The 26,807-nt window shown below is 40.7% G+C and overlaps 1 protein-coding gene across 4 annotated transcripts in view; it reads left to right on the top strand.

The window, feature by feature from the left end:
* The window catches only part of rock2a (rho-associated, coiled-coil containing protein kinase 2a), a 42,884-nt gene that overhangs the window by 6,900 nt on the left and 9,177 nt on the right, over positions 1-26,807 (top strand). For all 4 annotated transcript variants that reach the window (XM_028565238.1, XM_028565237.1, XM_028565236.1 and 1 more), the window contains exons 2-20: positions 10,269-10,350; positions 11,189-11,289; positions 11,731-11,868; positions 12,371-12,631; positions 14,451-14,595; positions 14,784-14,922; positions 15,286-15,377; positions 15,607-15,766; positions 15,886-15,940; positions 17,915-18,003; positions 18,118-18,166; positions 18,621-18,756; positions 19,917-20,008; positions 20,495-20,741; positions 23,214-23,320; positions 25,008-25,167; positions 25,461-25,621; positions 26,137-26,321; positions 26,434-26,503. In XM_028565238.1, the coding sequence (XP_028421039.1) occupies positions 10,269-10,350; positions 11,189-11,289; positions 11,731-11,868; positions 12,371-12,631; positions 14,451-14,595; positions 14,784-14,922; positions 15,286-15,377; positions 15,607-15,766; positions 15,886-15,940; positions 17,915-18,003; positions 18,118-18,166; positions 18,621-18,756; positions 19,917-20,008; positions 20,495-20,741; positions 23,214-23,320; positions 25,008-25,167; positions 25,461-25,621; positions 26,137-26,321; positions 26,434-26,503 (2,469 nt within the window). The remainder of the gene's footprint in view (positions 1-10,268; positions 10,351-11,188; positions 11,290-11,730; positions 11,869-12,370; positions 12,632-14,450; positions 14,596-14,783; positions 14,923-15,285; positions 15,378-15,606; positions 15,767-15,885; positions 15,941-17,914; positions 18,004-18,117; positions 18,167-18,620; positions 18,757-19,916; positions 20,009-20,494; positions 20,742-23,213; positions 23,321-25,007; positions 25,168-25,460; positions 25,622-26,136; positions 26,322-26,433; positions 26,504-26,807) is intronic.

Raw genomic sequence — 26,807 nt, 5'->3', positions numbered from 1 at the left:
GCTGCATTGTTGTTGATGACCCAGCTGCTGTGATACATCAGACAGCTGTTTACAGTTGACCTTAAACTAAGGTATGACAATGACTTAAAACATAAAGAATTTGGAACAAAAATTACAGTGGCTGATGAATCTTGAGTCTTGTTATTTTTGCTTTAAAAGGCAAATGGATTCCCCTAACCTGCTGTACAACATGCATTACAAACTGAGCAAAAATCCAGCACACACACTCATACTCCCACCCACAGAGACACACACACACACACACACACACAAATAAATATACACATACTTAACATCACATTATATAATACCTTGGACAAATGAAACAAGACATGAGCTGGTTCACTATCCACCTTACAGGGATGTGAGAAGGAATGCAAGGGTATGAGATATGTCCAGAAAAGCTAAAATATTTATTAAACTGAAGTTGTTGTTGTTGTTATTATTACTACAAAGACTATGCTACAGCTGAGTTCCCCATCTGGTTGTATGATAAACCTTTAAATAAACAGCTGTGAATCTCCTCTGTTCTCGTAATCTGACATTTGGACTAGACACAAAGCTGGAATGGGGTGTCTTGAGGTGTTTGCAACGGTATACGGTTCTCATGTGAAAGGAAATGTATACACCCTTAAGATTTGTCTTTAATCTGGAGGATCTCCTTGTCTAGACACAAAGACCTTGGTTGAGATAATGTGGCCGTGCACACAGCGGTGCACAATGCAGCTTGTGATGCATGCCGATAAATAAAACGGCGCCCAGTCTCTAATCTTTGTGCACAATTTTTGGATAATAATAGCTCTGATGGAAGATTTGACTTTTGGGGAACTTTCACTTTCCACACCGACGACAGGGGACGTGAACCGATGTTATGCAGAGCACGCTTACAGTTGACAGTTGCTGTATTCACAAATCTTGTTGTTAAATTCTGTTGTTGGCTTGTGCAAAAATCTTCACCCTGTTGTGTGTGTGTGTGTGTGTGTGTGTGTGTGTGTGTGTGTGTGTGTGTGTGTGTGTGTGTGTGTGTGTGTGTGTGTGTGTGTGTGTGTGTGTGTGTGTGTGTGTGTGTGTGTGTGTGTGTGTGTGTGTGTGTGTGTGTGTGTGTGTGTGTGAAAAAGTTTGATACCTGAATATCAGTGTATTTTTAGTTTGAGGGTGTGAGTGAGCAGAGAAGAAAGCAGGAGTCTTCCCACGCACAATACATAACCCATCCATCTGGCCACAGCGCTATCATTCCATCACAACCTCCTACACACATACACGTACTTTCTCTCACTCACGCACGCACGCACGCGCGTGCATGTGCACAGGCTTGGGTACTCGTAGACACATTTGCGTTCATTTTCACAAGCAGACGCGTTTATTCCCTTGATCTTAGCGACGCACAAGCTGCGTTGTGTGCAACCTGCAGCAACGACGGAACAATGCAACCCATAACAGCTATGGATAGACAGTGTCCATGCCACTTTCATTTCCTTCAACAAACCCAAACAACAGTTTGTTTGTGTTTGGTAGAGCTTTAGTCCAGTCGTCTTTTAGTGTTGAAGCTGACCGTTATAAATCAAATAGTTTGTGGTGATATTAAAAAATATTTATACACAAATGAAGAGTTGAAACTGAAACTCAGCCTAACGACAATATTCTAATGTTACTGCCTTTTATTGCAAGTTGGTCTACTAAAGCTATTCAATGACAGGGAAACTGAGGTTCTTTACTGCCTTAGATAAGGAGATCTGTGACAAAAACGCTAAATAATTCAAAATAAACCTAAGGATGGAAGGATTTTACAGGCTCCAGCTTCTCAAATGTGATTTATTTTTTTCTTTTTTTTTGTCCTGTTTTTAAAAAATTATTATTTTTTAACAGTTTGTTTTTGCTTTTTCCAACGTTTTTAAATTGTTAAATTTTTCTTCTACACATTTTCAACGCTTATTTCTACGTCCCGTATTTTCTGATATAAAACAAAAATTGAAAACGGGTCAATGTGACCCAAAGTCAACACAAGGGTTAAAGGTCCCATGGTATGAACATTTCACTTTGAGGTTTTTTTAACATTAATATTGAGTTCCCCCAGCCTGTCTATGGTCCCGCAGTGGCTAGAAATGGCGGATGGCAGATGGGCCGATCTGGAATCTTCTCCTTATGAGGTCATAAGGAGCAAGGTTACCTCCCCTTTCTCTGCTTTGCCCGCCCAGAGAATTTGGCCCACCCCTGAGAAAGAGAGACGACATGGCTTCAAACGAGCAAAGTGGCAGTTGGTCAAGGCCATACCCCCACCCTCCACCCCCACCCTCTCCTCTTCAATCGCATTTAAAGCAAGAGACGCAGAAATGGTACGACCTAAGGAAAGCTCATTGTGGGACTGGCTGTAGTGGCTGTAATTCTGCACCAAGGCTGAATTTTGGGAAAGAGACTTCAGATTCAGTATTAGGGGACCACTGAGGCCTATATAAAAGCTTCCAAAAAGCAGCATGTCATGGGACCTTTAACTCTTATATGATAGTAAACGGAATATCTTTGGGTTTGTACTGTTGGTTGGACAAAAGAAGACCTTTTAAGATGGGCTCATGGGCTCTGAGAACTTTTGATGGCCAGTTTGTGCTAGTTGCTGACATTTCGTAGACCTAGCTATCAAATGGAAAAAATAATCCGTAGATTAATCCATTGGTTTCCAACTCTCTTGGCTTATGATACCCCTTATCACAGGTTATGGCCTAAGTGTGGACATGAATTATGAACAGTCCAAGAGTAAAGAAATGATAATTCAGATATGGTAATAGAAGTGAAAAACACAAAGTGTTCAATTCTTAATGATTCAGTTTGTGTCTTGTTTTTACCAGAACTGCAACGCTCCGTGGCAACTTTGATCACACGTTTTTTTTTTTTTTTTTTTTTTTTTTTTTTTTTATATATGAGGTTTCCTGCAGATTTTGTGGTCTTATATCACACCCGGAAATGTTTCTTTATATACATTTTCCATATTAACATTGTCAGTCATAACTTGTACATGTTATTTTGCAGTTTCCAAACAGCATTATTTAACTTTTTTTTTCTTTTTTTTTTTTTTGCCGTGATCGTTTGATAGAACATGGACATAAATGTTGGACAACAGTTTGGTTTGCAGTAAGAAACATAACACATTATGGAACATTTTGATAATTCAGAAAGCCATGTTTAAGGTTAACATACAGCAGGACCTTATGTACATGCATTTTTCCTGGCACATTCCTCTGTATACTTTATAATAAAGCGTGGGTGCCAAAAATGCACAGGGCACAGGAGCATGGGACAGAAATCTGTCAAAGGCAAGAGTAAGACATACTCTTGTTATTCCCCGTGGAGACATTAGCTGTGCTATTTGTGAGCCTCCGCAGGATTCCTGCCATTGTGTCTTTCTTGGAGGGTTTACGGGCCCTGCCTGGCACGGTCCCCTCACTCTGCCCGGCCCACCGTTTATCCCCACAACTATTTTTAAAACGGCTGGAATTTAATCAAAACATTAACTTTCTGCTCAATCCTTTTAAAGCCCAGAGCAGTGTTGCTTGTTTTCTGTTCCACATGCCTAGTGATGAGATGGGTTTGAGGGGAGGAAAAGTTTTTTTTATTAAGAGTGGGGGGTAATTGCAAATTGAGCAGGGAGAGTTTGTGATGTGAGAGGCTTTGAATAGTTGGGTTATTTCTAGAGCCCGACCAATAAAGGATTTTTAAGGCCGATATAAATATTTGGTGATTTAAAAATCAGATAGATATAGATGTATGTATGTATGTATGTATGTATGTATATATATATATATATATATATATATATATATATATATATATATATATATATATATATAAAAACTTGTAACAAAACAAACCGATAACTAACAGAACGTTAGTTATTTGTCGTTATTTATGAGTCCTCACTAAAATAATATGATAATGCAGTTTAAAAATAAATTTTATTTATTTATTGTCACAACAGAACAGAGGAACATCGAAATATATTAAAGTTCTGATAAATAAAATGTCAATGCCAATACCGATAGTTTGGAAATATACCGATATATCGGTCGGGCTCTAGTTATTTCTCTCTTGGTTTAGCTCCTTTCAGGTTAATGCCATCACATTCCTGAGTGTTGGATCCACGTGGCTTTTTATAGGGTGATAAAGAGTGGAAGCAGGCGAAGGGAGAACGACAGCTCCGTAATGTCAACAGCAAGTTGGGTAAATAAAATGGAAAAGAAGAGAACGTGCTGTAACAGGGTGCTTATAAAACTCCTGCCTGCTGCTTCTCTGTAGCTTCGACTCGTCTTTGTATTTTGCAGGCGTTGCTAAGCAACCGGCCATAACCCATTTGCTGGATTACAGTATAGCAGCGATAGAATGCTGAAGTGCTATCTAATAGATACATAACAACTCCTACTGATAAGCCTAACTGGACGGATAATGCTCCTATCAGCTCAGGAAGACATTACTGTAAGTTGTACAGGGAAGTGTCCTGTTTATCAAGCTCGGGTAGAAGATCTGACATCATGGTTTGTAATTATTTAGATTCATTGCTACAAAAAAAAAAACGTTCCCTTCTAATGTAAGCAAAGCCAACATTGCTTTGGACAATGAAGGGAGGATCTGGGTTTGTCTGGAACAGGTCCAGATATGTCCAATGCATTATGATCCAGCTTCACACTTCCCCAGACACTTAGTACTTAGTACTTCGTTAATATTTATAAATAGCTGCTTCGACTGAGTAGCCGAGAATTGTCCTCCAGAGGCTTGTTGGCATTTATTTTTTTATTTTTTACAGTAACTCTAATGGAAGCAAATCAACAGAGCCCTTTCTCTTGTGTTACTCCAATGCACTAAACAGCTTATTATGTATGACGTACAGGTTCTCTGCCAATCATGAGGTCTTGAAATATCTGCTGATGCTTTTAAATAAAGAATTTAAAGGGGAATTTCACCCATTTTTAAAAGCAAAAGATGTCATCGCTACAAACAGGCCTAGCTGACACCTCTCTGCCTTCCCTTTTGTGTGTCTCCAGCCGAGTTAGCTAAGCAGTTTTTCAAGTGCAGTTTGATTTGCAAAAGAAAAAAACAATTTTGTCCCATCCACTAACATCATTTCACTACTTCACTGCAGAGCCACCGGCGCCTCTTGCCATCACCAGGGCAACATGTATTTATTTATTTATCCTTCCTCCACACTTGATTTATCTTGTTTAACAGGGAGATATAGAAATGACAGAGAAAGGAATAATATGTCACCAAGATGTCCAGTTTGTCGATAAGGAATGTTTGCTACATGCCTGTAGTGAGTCCAAGCGTTGCAACGGAGTGTTTATTTTGTATTCCTTGTGGCAACTGTCGACGAATGTTTGTCATCTTTTTTTCATGTCCAAAGTTGGAAATCTGTGAAACTGAACCCCCTCTGCTGCAGCATCTTTCTACTTTGAACACTTTTGGTACAGAGCTAACTGCCAGATGCTTATTTGCATCTGACAAATCAGCTCGGCCATGCCGATGATCATACTTGATTTTCACCAGCATTCAATATATTTTAACCTGCAACCTTAAAGCTTTAGTGCGTAACTTTTTGATATTAATGAACGTCTGTTACATTCAAGCCACTGCCAAATGAGTTGCGACAAAGCTAGGCATCAGCTCCACACAACTCTCTCTGGCGACTTTCTCGCACAGAAAATCAAGTGAAGATAATGACCTCTTCTGAAGAGTCCATCATGTTCTTTTAATCCTCCATATCCTCCTTGGCTACTAGCAACTGTGTGGAGGAGGGGGTGGTCACTAGAGGATGGATACCCGAACAGAGCCCGTCAAGACCCGATGGTACCCGACGGGCCGGACCGGGTTCGGACAGATATTTAGAAATTATGTTCGGGTCGGGCTCGGTCACATCAGCGCGATAAGGCATCGAACATTTTACATGTGTACATTCGTACATGTGTCATTAGTATGAGAAAAAAACGGGATTTTAACTGTGTCGGGCTCGGGCGTAAATATCTTGATGCCTGTCGGACGCGGGCCGGGCTCGGACAGAAAAATGCGGACCAATCCGCGCTCTATTGTTAGTGGAAGGCTTGTATCATGTGGAGGCGCCGACAGTTTTGTTGTCACAGGGCGACAGAAACTACACACTATAGCTTTAATTAGGCTGCTGTGGTTTGGTTTAGATTGGATCGTAAGTTGCGAAGAAACCATGTGTTTAAATTTCAACAGCAATAAAGCAATTACTTAATAAATACACAAGCATGCATTAGTCATAAAAGTACAGACCTACATGAAAATTCAAATGTTTCCTGGTTATAGTATACATTGTAAGCTAATTGCATGATTTATATGAGGCCTGTTGCATTATGAAAATGATATCTGAGCTACATAATTGCTGCTTGATGCACAGTGACTTGTTGCCCTACTGCTCCTGAGATGCTATATAACCGCCAGTCAAGATGCAATATATGGTGGTAACTTGTTTTAATGGACTCCTTTTACATACGAAATCCCACTACAAAATCTGATACAAAGGACAAAGTGAATTAAAATATAACTGAGAAAAGTGGAAACAGTGTATCACCTGTGGTTAGTGCAGTTGTTTCTCTTGTTTCCTCTGTAGCTTGACACAACCACGGTGTTTCGGTAATGAAGATACCACAGCTGCTTCATCTTTTAAAACTGACCGCAGTGAAACGTGAAGACATCATGGACCTGCAATGTGTATGCATGGATCGAGAACAAGTTGGGGCGTTGATTTCAACTGCTGCTATGTGCTGTGATGCTCTTTGGGGTTACTGTTGCAGATGTTTTGGCAAGTAAAGCGTGTGTCTAAACACACCCAACATATAATGTATTCGATGCATTCTATACGTGGTCATACATGTAGCTGCCATGAGGCATGCATGTGTAAAATAAATGTTTGCTGCAGACGAATGCAGAGCAGCAGTAGCAGAGAATACAGCCTCAGAGGAAATAACTTGCAAACACAGGGACGGGCTTTCATGACACAGTGAAATTATCTGTCAGCCCTGGGGTGGGGCGGATCATTTCCTGTATTGCTGTGCTCGTAGGGAGATCCTCGTGCGTGTACGTGCACACGCATTCGGCAACCCCTCTCCCCCCCCCTGAGCTCCCCCGGCGTGTGTATTTTTTCCCATAAATAGTAGTTTTGTGTGAGGTCAGTCCTTTAAAGGGGAAGTGAAATTGAGATGATGAAACCGAGTTTGCGGCTCATTGCAGGCTGACTGCAGCCGAGCAGACAACGATGCAGAGAGCAGGAGGATGGGCAGATAAGACGGAGGGAGTGCAGCAGAAGAGGGCAAAAGAAAAAAGCGAAACATGAAAACAGATTGGGCCATCCTGTATAGCACTGCAATGATGGGAGAAAAAGGAGAGGAAGAAAAAAACAAAACAAGTAGAAGACAAGTTTTAAAGAAACCAATTTAGACCATTGGGTCAGAGTGGGCTTCTTGTTATAACATGTGGCTTGGTCCAGTGTTTCAAACGGCTCTGCGTTGACCGTTCAGGAATGCGTAGCTGACAAAAGTTGATAGAGGACTTCCTTATTGTAACACACTGTGATGATTAGGGGTTTGCATCGGTCTGTCTTTTGCTTCTTTTAATGGTTTCCCTACATTGCCCTGGGTCAAACTGTATTTATTATAAAACGACTGAATGCTACAAATAGTCGGCTTGTTTTCAGTTGACCCAACATGCTGCAGCAGTGCTACAGTCCAGTTCCCAGCTACTGTTTCTATTCAGGCTGCTGCGACACACGCACACACACACACACACACACACACACACACACACACACACACACACACACACACACACACACACACACACACACACACACACACACACACACACACACTGTTGACAGAGTGTAAAAGACACGTATAACAACACTTCAAAGACAAAATGTAGCAATTGTTTATCAGACAAGTCAAAAATATAATACATCAGTGATTGCTATTGTTCGTGAAATTATTAGAATGGGGTTTAAAAAAAATATAAAGCTTACTTTCCCTTTGACCTCCAGTTGGTCAATATTTATCATTAAAATCATTAAAACCTAATTTATTTTACTCCTATTTATCTTGCTCTTTTTATTGTTTAATTCATGTTACTATGTTTTTATCCTGGCACACATTTACTCATAGAATTATTTTCCCAATGAAACCTTTCCTTTTTCTCACCACATTTTGTGTGTGTGTGTGTGTGTGTGTGTGTGTGTGTGTGTGTGTGTGTGTGTGTGTGTGTGTGTGTGTGTGTGTGTGTGTGTGTGTGTGTGTGTGTGTGTGTGTGTGTGTGTGTGTGTGTGTGTGTGTGTGTGTGTGTGTGTGTGTGTGTGTGTGTGTGGCTATGAAGAAGATTGTGTGGCTAGCTTAAGTGAAATCACTGGTGGCTAAACACACTGAGCACCATCCTTTTCAGCATGCTACCTAGCTTAAGATAACTTTTATCATAAAGGTACACCAGCCAGTGAACATAATGTTAACCATCCATTAACTTAACTACGTACTTTATTACACGCTGTAGCATCGCTGTATAAACTCTTGTAACAGTGGCTAAAGCATTTTAGCCGGCAGGCTAACATTAACAACGTTGGCTAGCTAGTTCACAGACACCATGCTTCTGAAACATTATCTACATCTTCAAGTGCATGTTTGTCTCTTGTGTTCATCAAGGAGCACAATCATTTCCCAACATTTATTCATCAATTAGGTAATTTATGTTTTTGACTTTCTCCGTAAACCTTTTACTAACCCTAACCGTCAGAGCAAATGTTTAGCAGGGATCTGCTTTGCTTGGGCTCTGACAATACTGGATTTTTGAGGTTGATACAGAATGTTTTCCTTAACTATTACTATAACTTAGTTCTCGAAGTGGCCAGATATGTAAACTAAAAGCTTTTGCACTAAATATGCCCTCTATTACAGACTTGATTTACACACATAAAGTTATTCATGATAGTCAGTCACCAGAATAACAAATGTTCAACTGATATATAATATGAAAAATAAGTTTGCCTTTTCAGTGGATTCATTTAGAAACGTTGTTGAAAACGGATGTTGTTGACTAATAATACCATCACACTGTGTGGAGGTGACTGTCTCCCTTAGACTGTTTTCATAATGGTCATAGAAACAATGTGTTCATCGTTTGTCAGCAGATGAATATCACTGAAATTAGTCATCCCCCCTGCCCCCCTGTCTCTCTCTCTCTCTCTCTCTCTCTCTCTCTCTCTCTCTCTCTCTCTCTCTCTCTCTCTCTCTCTCTCTCTCTCTCTCGGAACAAAGCCTTTAGTTAAAACCATTTTCTTTGCATGTAGTTGCTGTTTATGTATCCAGTCCATCAAGTTGACCACTGTTGAATGAAACGATGGGGCAAAGCTCTTAGATTTTACTCAGACTTTCTGGGCAGCAGTGGTATGTAACTGTTTTTGGTCTGTGCAGTGATGACCACATATACAGAAAATAAACCCCTCTTTAGAAATTCAGTCAGTGGTCAGTAATGTTAAGTTTTAGTGTCGGCCTGCTGCTGTATTGAAGCACAGTCAGTCCTGCACTCCATTGCCTTTTATTGAGTAGAAAGTGTTCGCCAGTTGGTTTCGCCTCATGTTTTGTAAATACGAGCCCGGAACAATTTGCTTTCTTCAGTGGCACTGTTGCTACAGTGTAGTCGTCATCAGGAGTCAAAGTTAGGTATGACATGACACATTTCCTGTGTGGTTGGACTGTATCAGATGTTCACACTATATGCAAAGTCATGAATGCATCATGTCCAGTGTTAGGCTAAATGATTAAAATCTAACTATAAATATTTTGACACTTGGTTTGACACTGTTGTGTGCAAATGAATGCTGATGCAAATGAATGGAGAAAACATATCTTGGTCTTTGAGTAGTTGTCATGTTTCAATTGCAACACTATGACTTGCAGTATGACGTAACCTTTAATGAGCAACACCCACTGAATCTGCTGTGCAAATAAGGTGTTAGAACTTGTGCTTTCTGTATACTTGAAAGAAAAAAAAAAAAATAGCAGCTGTTTTTTTTTTTTTTTTAACATTATGTTAAAAAAAAATCTTTCCCATCTATGTCACTTGGAAAGATGGACACAAGGTCCTGAATCCCACTGTTAATTATCCAATTTATACAGTACATGCTTAATGAGAGTGATGTGACCCATTCTAATGACTTCACCTATGTCGTTTCTGTCGGTCATCAAGAGTGATGAATAATTGTTTTTTTTTTTCTTTCTGTGCAGGACTCCATAAACGCCCTGGTCTTAGACTTGGACTACCCTGCACTACGCAAGAACAAAAACATTGAAACCTTCTTAAACAGATGTAAGTAGCTTTTGTGTGCCAGTCAGAATAAGAGCGAGATGGAGGACATTTCAAAAAGGGATGATGTTGTGCACATCCATGTAGTTGCTGGTGCGGGACCAAAAAGTGAATGTTCAAAGAAGGTAAAGTCAGCACAACAGCTTAAAGGTCCCATGACATGATGCTCTTTTGATGCTTTTATATAGGCCTTAGTGGTCCCCTAATACTGTATCTGAAGTCTCTTTCCCAAAATTCAGCCTTGGTGCAGAATTACAGCCACTAGAGCCAGTCCCACAATGAACTTTCTTTAGGATGTGCCATTTCTGTGTCTGTAGCTATTGAGGAGGAGGGGGGGCAAGGTGGAGGTTGGGGGGGGTGGCCTTGACTCGTGTGTGCCTTGCTTGTTTGAAAGCCATGATGTCTCTCTCTCTCTCTCAAGGATGGGCCAAATTCTCTGGGCGGGCAAAGCAGAGAAAGGGGAGGTAACCTTGCTCCTTATGACCTCATAAGGAGAAGATTCCTGATTGGCCCATCTGAGCTTTCATTTTCTCAAAGGCAGAGCAGGATACCCAGGGCTCGGTTTACACCTATCACCATTTCTAGCCACTGGGGGACCATAGGCAGGCTGGGGGAACGCATATTAATGTTAAAAAACCTCATAAAGTGACATTTTCATGCCATGGGACCTTTTTAATGCTCCGGAAAAATACTTTAATAGTGCAAATAAGGCACACAATGTTTCGGCCCGCAATTTTGGGCCTCAGGTGGATGACATTTGCCTTCTTTTAAAGCTTAAAATTTGTTGATGTGGTAAATTCACAACAGTATTAACGGGATTCTTTATTCTCTTTATTCTCAGATGAGAAAGTCATAGCACAGACTCGAGACCTCCAGATGAAGTCTGAAGACTTTGACAGAGTTAAAGTCATCGGTCGAGGGGCATTTGGTGAAGTTCAACTAGTGAGTGTTGGTTTTAATTTTCAGCTGTCACTAAGGGTTCTGTAGAGTAACAGAATCGCTGCCGTGGTTTTCTGTTAGACTACACATAAATTCAATGCAATTACAATCCTCTTTTATCAATGATGCACTGCCTCTTTTTGTAGTTGAAGCCTTTGAGAATATTTGTGAATATTCCTGAAGTTTAGGTGGAACTGTAAATTCCCCATTCAAAGTGTTCTTTTACTGCAAATTGAATTGGCAATTTGGAAACATCTGTTATAATAGAACTCGCTGACATTTTAAGGTTGTCAGTGATTTGTTGTAGTTTGCAGTTTTGTGGAAGCTGTAATACACCATTTGGCCAAAGTGTTACTCAGAATAAAAGTGAGGCTGATAAGAATCTCAAACTCTCCGTTACTTTTTAAACTCTGAATAACTCTGAATATTGCCATTGACGTTCAGGTCCGGCACAAAGCCTCTCAGAAGGTCTATGCCATGAAGCTACTGAGCAAGTTTGAGATGATCAAGCGTTCGGACTCAGCTTTCTTCTGGGAAGAGAGGGACATCATGGCCTTCGCCAACAGCCCCTGGGTTGTTCAGGTATGACATATAATTCACTGCTCGGTTTCTGATCATTTTTTTGTTCTGGTGCTTTCACAGTTACATCCTCAAAGTTTAAAGGTGGCAGATTGCAAAGTTCGGATGGGAGATTGTATTTAGTGCACCACTAAACCCTTTTTCCAACTTCTAATGATGTCCCCAAAGCAAAACTTTGTCAACATCTGTTTTGTCTTGAAATTTCTCTGGTTTGTTCATCTCACTTCAATTGTCCATCTAGTGGACTGAAAAAGCAATTGATCTCATTATTTTAGTATCAAAAGTTTAAACTCTCATGTGCAATTTATATAATAAAAGATCGCTACTTGGCGTCCATGTATCAATACATTATTGCCACTGAAAACACACACACACACACACACACACACACACACACACACACACACACACACACACACACACACACAACCCCTACTAATTTATTAGTCATTTATACCAGAATTAACAACCTCTAGTAATGAGAGCTTGTGTTTGGGTCGTTCAGTTGTGCTGTGCCTTCCAAGATGAGCACTACCTCTACATGGTGATGGAGTATATGCCGGGAGGCGACCTGGTCAACCTCACCAGCACCTACGACGTGCCGGAGAAATGGGCCAAGTTCTACACAGCAGAGGTGGTGATGGCCCTGGATGCCATTCACTCCATGGGCTTCATCCATCGGGACGTCAAGCCGGACAACATGCTGCTGGACAGACTGGGACACCTCAAGCTGGCCGACTTCGGCACGTGCATGAAGATGGACTCTGTGAGTTGTATCCCATCATCGACTTCAGTGCAGCAGCATGCTGTGTTTCTGAGAACTTGCTTATTTCTCCAGCCACCCACCACTTTGTTTTTTTGTTTTTACTGGGAAAAAGTCAGAGGAATACATTTTATCTTATATTAGAAGCAAGAAATGCAGATCACACAGTGCTGTTGAGCTGTGGCCACCAGCTTATGGACACTATTATAAATCACAATTGGTTGGTCCAAACATTTCCAGTAAATGTCTCTGTGTACGGAGACATGTTTGGACCATATTGCTGAATGTTAGGTTTTCTCCTGCTGTGTGTGTGTGTGTGTGTGTGTGTGTGTGTGTGTGTGTGTGTGTGTGTGTGTGTGTGTGTGTGTGTGTGTGTGTGTGTGTGTGTGTGTGTGTGTGTGTGTGTGTGTGTGTGTGTGTGTGTGTGTGTGTGTGTGTGTCAAGCCTGTTGAAGGTTAGCATATATAATGTGCCATTATGTGTACAAAGACTTGCTTTATATTCTGGCATGAGCCACACTTATAGACTTGAAGCCCTAGTTTAATTCAGAACAAAACGTCTTGATTATTATAATCAGCCCTTGCAGTTAGTTTTACGTTTGAGATTTTCGACTGGAGGGTTAGTCAGTGAGCAAGCTTTGGTTTCTGCTGACACATCTCATAAACTGGTATGTTTTAGATTAATATCTATCCGTTGTCTTAAAGGTTAACTACCGTTTTTTTTTTTCTTCAACTTGGGCCTCATTTCCCCATGCATTTGTGTCTAATGGACCTTTTTCACAGCAGACATTTTGACTTGAAATTGATAACCTTAACGATGGCTCAATTCCATCAAGTGTCCCAGTAAGCTATTTCAGTGAGTCAGCATGCACAAAAACCAGGGCCTCTCCTAAGTGGAATGCAGCAATCAGTAATGGTTAATGGTTCCTACTATGACATGTCAACATTTTCAACTTGGGCCCCATTTCCCCATGCATTTGTGTCTAATAGACTGATGTGACCAAAAATCTTTGAATTTGGTCCAGTATTGAGCGAGATCACAATGACAAGCTGGTGCGAACCGAGCTACAATGTAACCTAATGGGGCAATTGTGGAGCCTTGCTTTTTTTCCATTCAACGTTTTTTTTTTTGTGTGCTACTGACAGGCTCAGATTGTTACTAAAAGTGTCTGACAACATTATTGATCTCAGGATGTGACTTTTTGTCCGAAGACAGCGGTGTGGAGAGTGAAACGCGAGACGGGAAAAAGGCGTTCAGGTAGTCTGTTGTTACAGAGTAGGCTACAGAAATCATAGGCTCCTGTCATCTAAAAGATTTTCAATGTAATGGCTCAATATTTTAATTAGTTATGCATTATATTACTGCATTACAGCAAAAAGGAATACATTACTGTAATTGCGTTACTTTTGTAACGCGTTACTCCTAAGTGCTATTTTCTGCCTGTAGTCCCTTGGCAGGTCAATAAAACAATAAGAATTCCACGCAAGTGAAATACAAAATATACAATTTTACAACCAAAGTCACACCTAATTTACAATAAAAAACTATCATATGCTCAATCGTTCCTCCTTCCTAAAACCAACCCCCCCTCTCCACTTCCCAACAAAGTCATGAAGTCAGAATCCTTACCTCTCCCAATACAAACGCACACATACACACACACTTAATGAATGTCTATCAGTCTATTAGACACAAATGCATGGGGAAATGGGGCCCAGGTTGAAAAACAAAACGGTAGTTACCCTTTTACGTTGAGACATAAAACCAGATCCTTAGGCTATAATGTCTACAAAGGATATTGATTCCAGTATTTGTGTTGCAGACCGGCATGGTGCACTGTGATACAGCTGTCGGGACTCCAGACTACATCTCTCCCGAGGTGCTGAAATCTCAAGGAGGAGACGGGTATTATGGGAGAGAGTGTGACTGGTGGTCCGTGGGGGTCTTCATCTTCGAGATGCTTGTCGGTCAGTGAACATTTAATGAAGTCAGTGATTTTACAAAAAGAGTGAAGTGTTTTCTGAAAAATCCAGTATATTTGCATTGTCAGGAATGGTATTTCTAGCATTGGAATCCTCTCAGTACCAGAAACAATGGTTGATTCCAACATTCCCTTGCTTTTCTATTATAGCTAACTTACTGTATTTGCTGTTAGGTGACACACCGTTCTACGCTGATTCTCTGGTGGGAACCTACAGTAAGATCATGGACCACAAAAACTCCCTCAACTTCCCTGATGACGTGGAGATCTCCAAAGATGCCAAGAATATCATCTGTGCCTTCCTGACCGACAGGTACGAAGAGTTACAGTCTTTCACATTTCTGAATGTTCGAGTGTTGATGGTGATTACACCAGAAGGGCTCACAGGGTTACTTTTTATGTTCTGCAATACTCAGACATCACATAACATGTTGATGCTATTGAGCTGCGCGCAGATCTCTTATGTTTACCGCTGCATTTGGTTTGTGATGCTTCAGGCCAAAGGAAATCAAAAGTCTGTGTATTTTATTCTGGCTTTTAATTAATTCAATTGTCTCCCAGAAAAGAATATTTATCAATAGGCCATGTTTGCCTGTTACTACTGATACTGTTGAACTGAAGACAAAGAGTACATTTAGTCATTGCTCTACAACTCTTTCACACTCTTTATTTTGAGGGAGGTGCGGTTGGGCAGAAACGGCGTGGAGGAAATCAAGCGACACCCTTTCTTCAAGAACGACCAGTGGACCTTCGACACCATCAGAGACAGTAAGTATCGCTACACATCAACAAGCAGCTTCACCTGAGCCAGTAAAATGAGCCTTTTACATGACTCAAACTCTAAACAAGAATGTATCCAGAACAGCAGCTGTTTTGCAGTACAAGACAGAATTATTTATTAGACTGAAATGCCAAGTTTTGTTTACACAGCACTTCCTTTTTCCAGCAATTCACACTTGCTCTCTCTCTCCCTCTCTCCCTCTCCCTCCTTCCTCAGCTGCCGCCCCCGTGGTCCCAGAGCTGAGCAGTGACATAGACACAAGTAATTTTGATGAGATTGAAGATGACAAAGGCGATGTAGAAACTTTCCCCACACCTAAGGCCTTTGTTGGAAACCAGTTACCCTTTGTTGGCTTCACTTACTTCAAAGAAGACCAGTAAGCCATCGGTTTTTCTAGCTGTAGCTCATAATTTCAGGGATCTCAGCACTTAGAGAGATTTATTCTTGGCTATGATCTTTGACTTTGTGTTGATTTTTGTCCGTTTCCTTCTTTAGGTTACTAAATGGTTCCAACAATATCTCGGTGGCTCATGATAATTCAAAAGGAGAGGTGGGTTCTTTCCCTTCCACACACTATAACTGCCAGGGGCACCTTGAGCGACTCCAGTAAAACAGTCCCAAGCTTCTCAGGAAATAAATAATCCAGGCGTCAGTTTACATGACCACACAAGCCTGTTGACATTGCGATCAGTCCAGCTTTATACTGTAAAACATTCAGGATTAGGATGGAAATGACTCAGAAAAGGATTGCATTTGTCTGATCCCATGATTTATTTGTACTTTGTTCAAATTTCAATGTTCTTAGTCACACAGAAAGACTTAAGCAGCTTTTAGTGTAAGTAGCAGACCTTAAAAGCTAATCTCTTATTAACTTTGGACCAAACTGAGCAGCCTAATCAATCAACTACCAGAAGGAAGACAATAAAGGCCCAGGTTTTAGTTTCAGTTTTAACATCCCCTGTTGATAAACCGTCACTGCAAAACTGGTTTTGTTAATAATGTGATGTATGGGACTCAAACATTTTAATACATTTTAAACGTTTTTAGCTCTACAACAATTAGCAATATCTGAGTGTGAAATAGGAGTATTGTAGTTATTTTTAGGGTGCATGAGTTTCTTCTGTCTAGAAACCTTTCATTTTGAGAAATTTAAAAGAGCTTATCATCCATGTTCAAGTCAAAAATTAAAAGCTGCTATAATAAATATGGGCTGAAGGACTGCATAGGTGTGAAAGGGTCGCTCGTAGTGACAAACTGAGAATTTTATCCCAATTCTGGTTTTCTCCTCAGATCTACGGAGCGTTTTAGCATCTTTCAGCTAGGGCTGGATAATATATCGATATTTTATCGACATCAATATATGAGATTGGATATCATCTTACATTTTGGATATCGTACTTTCAGACTGTTCTAGCTGTTCTGTTATTTGCCTTTTACCCACTTATTATCATTATTGTCATTATATCCACATTATTGATGGTTATTTATCTAAAATGTCATTGTGTTAATATTTTGTGAAAACACCAAAAGTCAACGCTACAATATCGCTGCAATATCGACATCAATGTATTTGGTCAACGATATTGTGATATTTGATTTTCTCCATATTGCCCAGCCCTACTTTCAGCTCATTGTTTTGGTTTTACAGTTCACAACTTAAAGCAACACTATGTAACTTTTAGCTGCAGCTGTAGTTCCAATGAGACAACCTGTAGGAGGGGCCGGAGCAGGAAAAGTTACATAGATTTGCTTTAAAGGAGACCTATTTCGGCCATTTTCAGGTTCATACTTGTATTTTCGGTTTCTACTAGAACATGTTTACATGCTTTAATGTTAAGAAAAACACTTTATTTTCCCTCATACTGTTTGTGTGAATATACTTGTATTCACCCTCTGTCAGAAATGCTCATTTTTAGCGCCTGTCTCTTCCAAGTCCCCCACCCGAAAAAGCCAAGTCTGCTCTGATTGGTCAGCGTTGGTTGGCGTAGCTGTGCTGTCATTGCAGCCAGGGAAAGACTGTAACTGTATTTTCTACCTATATATTGTATAGTTGCGACATCACAACTGTATGGAAGTCCTGGCGGCTCCTTTAAAGGCACAGTGTCTACGGGCTGTGTGCATTTCTCTGTGGATTGAGCGTTTTGATACTTTCAACTTTCACAGTTATACAACCCTTTGACCTGCTTTGTAATAAAAAAAAGGTACAGACATTTTTACGATATGGGACCTTTAACCCTTTTGGTTTACTCTCACAGCTCTCATCAGTGGCGAAAAAACTCTGAAAACTCACTTTACCTATCCAGCACCAAACAACAACTAGCTGCTGAACATAGTGGAATATTTAGCAAACAAAAGATCCATATGTTTTCCCTGTCCTGAGAGTGTCCGTTATGGTAATTGCTTCATTGCATAATACACAGGAAAGTGTGTTGACATGCAGTAAAGGTTGCAAACAGTTGTTGAACCTGAGCATTTGATTAGTCACTAGGACATGTGTGATTGGTTGATTGTTTTCTCTCCACAGTCAGCAGCACTACAGAAGAAAATGCACCAAGTGGAGGTGCAGCTGAATAATGAGAAGCAGGCCAAATCTGATCTAGAGCACAAACACAGGTACAGGAGCAGAGAATGGTTGCTTTTCTTCATGTTGCACCACTGGCAGACTTGGGCACATTGACCATCACCGCCAAGAGCTTTTGTAAACGTTGTTCTGTTTTCTTTTTGCAGAGTTGTCACTAGCCGTCTAGACAAAATCTCCAAAGAACTTGAGGAAGAGGTAAGCTAAGCCCCCTGAAACAACAGTGAAGACACAGTCAGACACCTGTTTGTGTTGGAGATCACTTGCATATTTTTGGCTCTGTCCTAGTTTTAATATTTGCCTGTGCCACGACCCAATTTCCCCTCCGGGATCGTTCCAGTTCCATCCTTTTCACCCATTTTTTATGGCCTTTTCCAAAAACTGTATTGAAGTCAGAATAATGATTTCTCACTTTTTCACTTGACCGTGTTTCGGTTGAATGCCAACGTGTCGTATCCCGCGAGGTTTAGCCCGGAGCGCTTGCCGGATTCTAATAACCACTTTAAAATGTCTTTAGGGATTGGATTTGTGCCCAGTCCCGGTTGGATACTCAGGAACCGTTTCGCATAAAAGCGAGTTATGGAATCAGCACCGTGAAACGCAACCAGCCCTATGGGACATGTTGAACAAAGTATTTAATGATTGATTTTAGGTGAGCAGCAGAAAGAATTTGGAGTCGAGTCTGAGGCAGCTAGAGAGAGAGAAAGCCCTGCTGCAGCACAAGAGCCTAGAGAGCCACCGCAAGGCCGAGAGCGAGGCCGACAGGAAGCGCTGCCTGGAGAACGAAGGTGACATGACACACACGCATTTTATCACACGTATATTGTAGATTCTGTATATGCATGGCGAGATGCATTATTTTAAAGTCGTCAAATGGTATAGATAGAAGATCAGGCTCCTAATACGAGTCCTTTGATTTACTTTGTTGCATAACTAGATTAAATTAAAGGTGCTCTAAGCGATGTTGGGTGACGTTACTTCTTGTTGACGTTCAAAGTATTCTCATCCCGTCCCCTCTCCCTTCCCTTCCGTGCTTCCTGAAACAGTCATGTGGAAGTAGCCTACATGCTAACGCTGCTGCGGTGATGGCTCAACCAACTCCTCCTTGTCGGTTATAGGCTGGAACACCGTTTATGTTTCGTGGTGCAGGTTGGCCCAGTTTCTTTTGTTGCCGTGTGTGAAGCTTGGGCTGTCTACAGAGACCGCATTTGTTTTTTACAGTGTGTTCAGGGGACAGGCAGCTCGCGGATAGTAAGGAGCTGTTTGCTGTATGTGACAAAAAAATGTTGTAGCCTAAACAACGCATGACCTCACTTAGAGCACCTTTTAAGATGAGAAGAATATTAATTTACCTGTTGCCTAATAAAATTATTTTCTTTTACTTTTTACCGAGTGAGACATTGACAACTTTTATTTAAGTAATAGCATCCGATTTGATGCATCAAAAAGTGTGTTTTGGCATCACAGGTCAACAGTTGACTTGATAGCTTTTGAAATGTGGGAAAAAAAGTAAGTGGCATACTTTCTTTTTGGCTCCAAGTGATCATACTTAATAGATAACATTTAATATGGAATCCATTGAGATGTGACCTTCTGTATGAATTTACTAAATCCCTCTTGATTTGAACTGGAAGAGTTTTGATAGAAGTTTACAGACCGACTGATATAATGTGGACGTTACTGCCATCACCTGGTCAAATGGTCTTCTCATACAGATTGAAAACCTGCTCACCAGAGGAACCCAAGTCTGTAGGCCTTCTCTCTTCCTTTGCTCTAACTGTTACTCCGTTCTGTGCCCCAACTTCTCACTCATTCAAACTTAATGAAGGATTAATACTTGAGTATTGTCGTAATACAGCGTACATCAGAGGCTTGGTGCATTGAAAGATTTACCGTGATACTTTGGTCTGCGTTCTTATGTGTGTCTGCGTTCTTATGTGTTGTGCAGTCAACAGCCTTCGAGACCAGCTGGATGACATGAAGAGGAGAAACCAGAATTCACACATATCCAATGAGAAGAACATTCACCTGCAGAAACAGGTCAGTCCCAAAGTGTTAGATTTCATGTGTGGGCGCTGACATTTAATGTCTAAAAAGACACCTACTATTGTGAAAATACAGAAATAATGATTGACAAGTAAGTAACAAAAGGAATGATACAGATCCAATTTCTTAACAACTATCAAATATGTATTTAATTAGTTATCGGATTACAACCATTGTGTTGCAGTATGCTATATTTCCGAAAACCGAGATATCCTTATGAAATTAAACCTTGATATGGACAGAAATATATTTTATAGAAATATGTAAAATGCCTCTTAACAGGAAGTACTGAATTGTGTATTTGAAAACTGCATCGGTTAGCACCGCTTTCTATTATTTTCCCAAAATAAAGTACTTGATTGGAAAGTTTGTATGTAACGGGACTCAGGACATACTGTAACACATAGAAAAGTGTTGAGTCACCAAATAAAAGTGATCTGACTGATCTTCCCACATTTCTGTCCGTGTTGTTTCTATCAGCTGGAAGAAGCCAACACGTTGTTACGGGCGGAGTCCGAGGCGGCGACGAGGCTCCGTAAAACCCAGACGGACAGCAGCAAGCAGCTGCAGCAGCTGGAGGCCAACGTGCGCGAGCTGCAGGACAAATGCTGCCTGCTGGAGCGCAGCAAGCTGAGCCTGGAGAAGGAATGCATCAGCCTGCAGGCCGCACTGGAGACGGAGAGGAGGGAGCACAGCCAGGGCTCAGAGACCATCAGCGACCTGATGGGTGGGTGTCACAGACACACAGACAGACACGCAGACAGACAGACACAGACAGACTGACTTCAATTCACGACCTGGGAAGTTTTCTAGTCTGTAAACAATGGTCATCTGGTTTTAGGATAGGATTTCAAGATATGATTTTTCAAGTTATGATTTTTGTACATATTTTATTTGTATAAATGTATAGAGCAATGTGGTGTGCATAATAGTGAAATGCAATTAAGTGTTTTTGCAAGTGTTTGAAATTCTGCCTTACGGATTAGCTGATCTAGCTCCCTGTGTTTTTACGGGGAAATTCTATTACTCGCCTTGAATGAAAAATGTGTTCTCGCAGTCACTTCTGTCTGCCCAGCAGCTTACGTTGCAGATTTACTCGGTGGGCAAGAGCAATGTGACACACCAATACTGAGGGCCTTAGTAAGGAGTTTGTACTGCAGCATCATTATAGTCAGAATCCATTCAGCAAACGGCACAGTCACTATCTCTCTCTGTGTGTGTGTGTGTGTGTGTGTGTGTGTGTGTGTGTGTGTGTGTGTGTGTGTGTGTGTGTGTGTGTGTGTGTGTGTGTGTGTGTGTGTGTGTGTGTGTGTGTGTGTGTGTGTGTGTGTGTGTTGAATTTATTCGTAAATCAGTTTTGTCTTAGTTTTGCTTAATTCCTGAATGCCTTTGGGGTCATAATTATGTAATTTGATTCACAAAAAAAAGGTTTGTCCTAAGGCATTTATTAGGAACTGACTAGTAGGTAAAACAGTAACATTCCCCAAAACTACTATCTCTTTAACCAAATCACACACATTTAGGCTACTCTATGCGATCTTCTTTTGATAACTAATGTAATAATGCAATATTTTTTCACTTCCATTCAATGAGCCTCCCCTAAAACGGTTTGGAACCCCCCTCGGGAGGCCTGCCTCCCACTTTGAACACCTCTGTTCTAGACAAGACCTTACCATAAAGAAAATAATGTGACAAGGTTCGTGCCCCGTTTGTCACATTGGTTGAATAAGGCTGAGGACGTATAGAGAGGAAACGAATGGAATACTGTCCTCTCTCTGGCCTTGAATAAAACAACAGCCGGTTTCTCCATTGCAGCTGGTCAGTGTGCAACAGTAGCAAACTGTACATGGGAGTATGTTAACATTAGGGTCGGGTACCGAAACCCGGGTCCACTATGGAACCGGTTCCTACGCAACAGGTAGGAATCGGACCGGATTTGAACGCAAATTTCGGTTCCTCATTTCGGTTCCACTTAATGTGTCGACTGAAATATTTTCCCTCTGTCGCTCCGAAACGGACATAAAAATCTCACACTTTCTCTGTAGTCTACTGTTGGCTGGCTACCGTAAATGTAGGCTACTTTTTAAAATGCCATATTTTCCCTCTGGGCTCACCAAAACGGATGTAAAAGTACATTAACCATTCACTGCACGTGATCGCTAGTAAACATATTAAATCTTGGATGTAATTTTTCAGTTTTTCAAGAATTGGTTTAGGAATCGGAATCGTTTTAAAAGTACCAGCTCGGCATCGGAATCGTAAAAATTCAAAACGATACCCAACCCTAGTTAACATCAAGGCTAATCATTTAACCGTCATGTGATTAAGGCAGTACTCAGGCTATTTAAACTGTCAAATAACAACTTTTATCTGATCGCTTTAATTGAGGTGAAGTCATACTGAAAGCAAACACAGCACAGTTTACACACCCAGCTTTCTGCTCGGTCCCTGCATTTGTTTCAACATGTGAACGCCTTTTTTGTTTGGCTTTTGTCAAACTGCAGTTGTTGGTCATCGGATGCAGTGACCAGTTGTTGCATTTAAAAATCAAACAATGTAGCACAATGTAACTGAATCTGCAAAGAAAAGGCTTTCTCCAATTACCGGGATATTGGAGAAATAGCATTCATTTGAACCATGTAAATAATATCAAATTAATCAAAATATTGCCTTAAGCTGATTACTTTAAATAATCAGGCTATTGTGTGTGTATATAAACAAACTGTGGCACATGTCACGGGTGAAAAAACAGCACACTGCCCAGTACTGCTCCAGTCTTGCTGGCCACAGATCAGTGTTTGTATACAACAAAGAGATAGATGCTTCAATTCACTTTGTCATTTCACTGAGTACTTGCATATTCAGAAGAAAAGAAAAAGTTGTTTCTCATCAGTCACAGTGCAAATTAATAACAGAAATAAATACTTTATAAGTAAAAAAAATATATCTAATAAAAGAGCTTACAAACAAACATTCAGACAGCACAATCAGTCCATAAAATAGGAAGTGCGTGCATGTGTGGACGAGACAGTCCATTGATTATTCTCGAAGAAGCTGTTAAGCACTCTACTGGTCCTACATGTAATGCTTGTACATGCTAGCTGGAATTGTGCGTGAGCATGGAATAACCATTAAAGTAAAAGTGTTTAGTTTGTTGTATGTTACATGCTCTAAGGACTCTCTTGGTTTTGGTTTGCAGGACGAATCTCCGGCCTGGAGGAGGAGGTCCGCCAGCAGAGACAGGCTCTGGCCAAAGCTGAGACAGAGAAGAGACAGCTTCAGGAAAAACACACCGATCTGGAGAAGGTAAACCAGAAAAGCAGACTAAATGATAACTCATTTTTTAAAAACTCTTATTGGAATATGTTCTTTATTGGTTTGTAAATCTTAACTTCTTAATATTTAAATGTTTCTCCATGTTTTGCCATTAGGATATTCTGGTAATGAATGTGATGTCAAAGAAATGCCTGGGGAATAGGGCTTCAGCTAATGATTGTTTTCATTGTTGATTAATCCATTGATGATTTTCTCCATTAGTTCTTTGGTCTATAAAATGTCAGGAAATGGTGAATGTCGATCAGTGCTTTCTACAGTCCAAGATGACCTCCTCAAATGACTCAAACCCATTGATTATCAAAATTATATAACTTATAATTTATAAGTTGACCGCTATCAATGAATCGATTAATCTTTGCAGCTCTACTGGGAGTTAATATAGACATCTTGAACTACAAAGATTTAATAAACATAATGGGCCCTATCTTGCACCTGGCGCAGCGTGGCACAAAGCCTGACGCAAGTGTCTGCTATTTTAAGACCGTCCAGCGCCCGCGTTGTTTAAATAGCAAATACACCTGCGCCCATCTGTGCGCCCATGGGTGTGCTGGTCTCACAGGTAGGTGTGTTCAGGTGCATTCTTGGCGTATTGCTATCTTGAGGCAGCGGGAAGTGATCGCCCATTGACCAACTAAAACCTTGGTCCAAGTCAGCGCATTATTAAAATGCACCTAAGCTTGTGCACAGCGTGCGGACACTATGCCTGTTACACACACAGGGACGTGCAGCAGCACACACACATGCAGAAGATTACAAATAAAAATATTACGGTGCAAATCCTCCATCATAATAGCAATGTGCCAAGGTACAAACGCGACTGGCTTTTAAAGGGAATGGGAGATGATACTCTGATTGGTTTATTGCATGTTACGCCCAAAACACACCTATGAATCTCTATCTCTATCTCTGTCTATCTATCCCTAGATAATGACACAGAGGAATCCATTAAATGTTAATTTTCATTCCACAAAATAACTCCATGAAACTTGATAGCTCTATTTGGTTGACTAAATAATTCAAATAGCATATTGATCCTGAAGGTGCAACTTTAAGGACTTAAACTGTCCGTATAGGACAGGAAGTTAGTGATGTACTATAGTCATTCAGTGCTTTAAATCTTTGATAGTGATTTTAGATTAGGGATAATTTAGTGATGCCCTTCTGAGCTGCATTCTGCTGCAGGAAGTCTGAAGTAGAACGAGTGCAGCATTTACCATCAAGTAGGGCTGCAAAATGTATCACTTTTTTGTTTTTATTATTATTATTATTGCAATATCAACTGGGGCAATAAACACATCGTGAAAGGCTGCGACACAACGCAAAAGAAAATATTAGTAGAAAACCACTTTAAAACTTGTGCGTTTTTAATGGTGCCTTTTTATATTCAATGTTTAATTTGTTCAATTGAAGAATGTTGGAAACAATTTCATTTGTTTTAAATTCAACAAGCAATTTGTTGTATTTTAGCAGAATACGGAAAGCTGCAGAACTGAGTACACTTTAATATCAGTTTATTTATCGCAAGTAATAACGTTATCGCATTATTCAACAAGGTTATGGCACATTTTTCTCATATCGTGCAGCCCTACCATCAAGTCATTATGTTACTGGACGTAGAGTGTGTCCCAACATCTCTGTCCTCGTTTTCTTTGTGCAGGAAAAGAGCAACAAGGAGATTGATTTGACCTACAAGCTGAAGGTGCTGCAGCAGGAGCTGGAGCAGGAGGAGACGGCTCATAGGAGCACCAGGGCACTGCTGGCAGACAAGAGCAAGATCAAAGTAACCATCGAGGGCGCCAAGTCCGAGTCCATGAAGGGTGAGGGCACCGACCTTTTCTTTAGTGGAAGTTGCTTTCTCACATACACTACCAGTTGAAGGTTTGGAGAAAGCGTGTCCAAACTTTTGACTGGTACGGACTACCTACTTGTAACTGTCTGTTTGAACCATCACACATGAGACGCTGTAAAGCACCACTAGACATCTCTGACTCCACGTTCAGCGCTAAATGCATTGCTACGCTACACGCACACATTTTACATTTATTGTTAACCGCTTTACATACCCATCAGTATTGGTGAACATGACTTTAACGTGTAATATCACATCCAGAGATGGAGCAGAAGCTGGTGGAGGAGCGAGGGGCCAAACTTCGGCTGGAGAACCGAATACTGGATCTGGAGAAGCACAGCAGCATGATGGACTGTGACTACAAACAGGCTCTGCAGAAACTAGATGAGCTGCGCAGACACAAGGACCGGCTAACTGAAGAGGTGAGGATTTACATTCTGTGCATGGGAACAGTGAAGTGTGTGTTTAGTTATTAAATGGCACCTACAGAAACCAGTTTTGCAACTTGTGTAATAATATGTCAGTTCTGAGCTGTAGAGGACGAGCAGTCATTCAGCTAATAAAAAAATTTGCAGTATTACGTACGTGCGTCTTATATTGCAGCCAATTGGCTTTCATATTATTGGCGCAAGTCTCTTTCAGATGGTCCAATAGGTTATGGGGAAGTGCAAGTTTAGGGATCCTTGGCTTGAAAAAAACTTCAGGGCTTGGTTTAAGTCGGTTACTAACAACGTATTTGAAGCCTACTGCTTTTATACAAAAAAGCAATTAATTTTGTGACTGCATTACCTTTTCTTTTTTTGATGTTGTGATATACAGTGGGTCTTAAATTGAATTCATAATTGTCTTAAAAAGTCTTAAATTTGACTTGGTGAAGCCTGCAGAAACGCTGAAATAATGACATTAATGTCCCGCTGTACTCTGTTCATTCTTTCAGGTGAAAAACCTAACGCTTAAGATCGAGCAGGAGACCCAGAAGCGTAACCTGACTCAGAACGACCTGAAGGCCCAGAACCAGCAGCTCAGTTCTCTGCGAACATCAGAGAAGCAACTCAAGCAGGAAACGAATCACCTGCTCGACATTAAACGCAGCCTTGAGAAGCAGAACCAAGAGCTGCGCAAGTCAGTTTACATTTTCGATTTACCTCTTTTGTAGCATTAATACCCGAGGCTTCATATTTTGACACAAAGAGGATGATGGATAATGGAATGTTTGATTTATTTCTGACTGCAGAGAAAGACAGGACACGGACGGGCAAATGAAGGAATTACAGGACCAATTAGAAGCTGAACAGTATTTCTCTGTGAGTCTTTATTCTGCTCTGTAATTACAAATGTGGATGTGGAATGACTAAGCAACACATTATGGTTCTGCATCTCTCTTGCTGAGTGCGTGTGGGCTGTAATTTGCCGTCAGAACAGCATTGCTTTTATTTCAGTAGCTAATGCGTGTAAATGGAATAATCTAATGCTTAACAAAACCCAAGTGATAGGTTTCCCTTTATCATAGTGTTTTCTTTTATTTGATGGCTTCTCTTTTTGCATTCATTGTGGATTCTGGTCTTCCCAGTGGAAATGCACAGTAGTAGGCTGCTGAATTCATGAGGT

This window comes from Perca flavescens, chromosome 20 (genome assembly GCF_004354835.1).
Source record: "Perca flavescens isolate YP-PL-M2 chromosome 20, PFLA_1.0, whole genome shotgun sequence".
Taxonomy (NCBI): domain Eukaryota; kingdom Metazoa; phylum Chordata; class Actinopteri; order Perciformes; family Percidae; genus Perca; species Perca flavescens.
The sequence above is the reverse complement of the archived record's forward strand: the minus strand, read 5'-3'. Positions and strand labels throughout refer to the sequence as shown.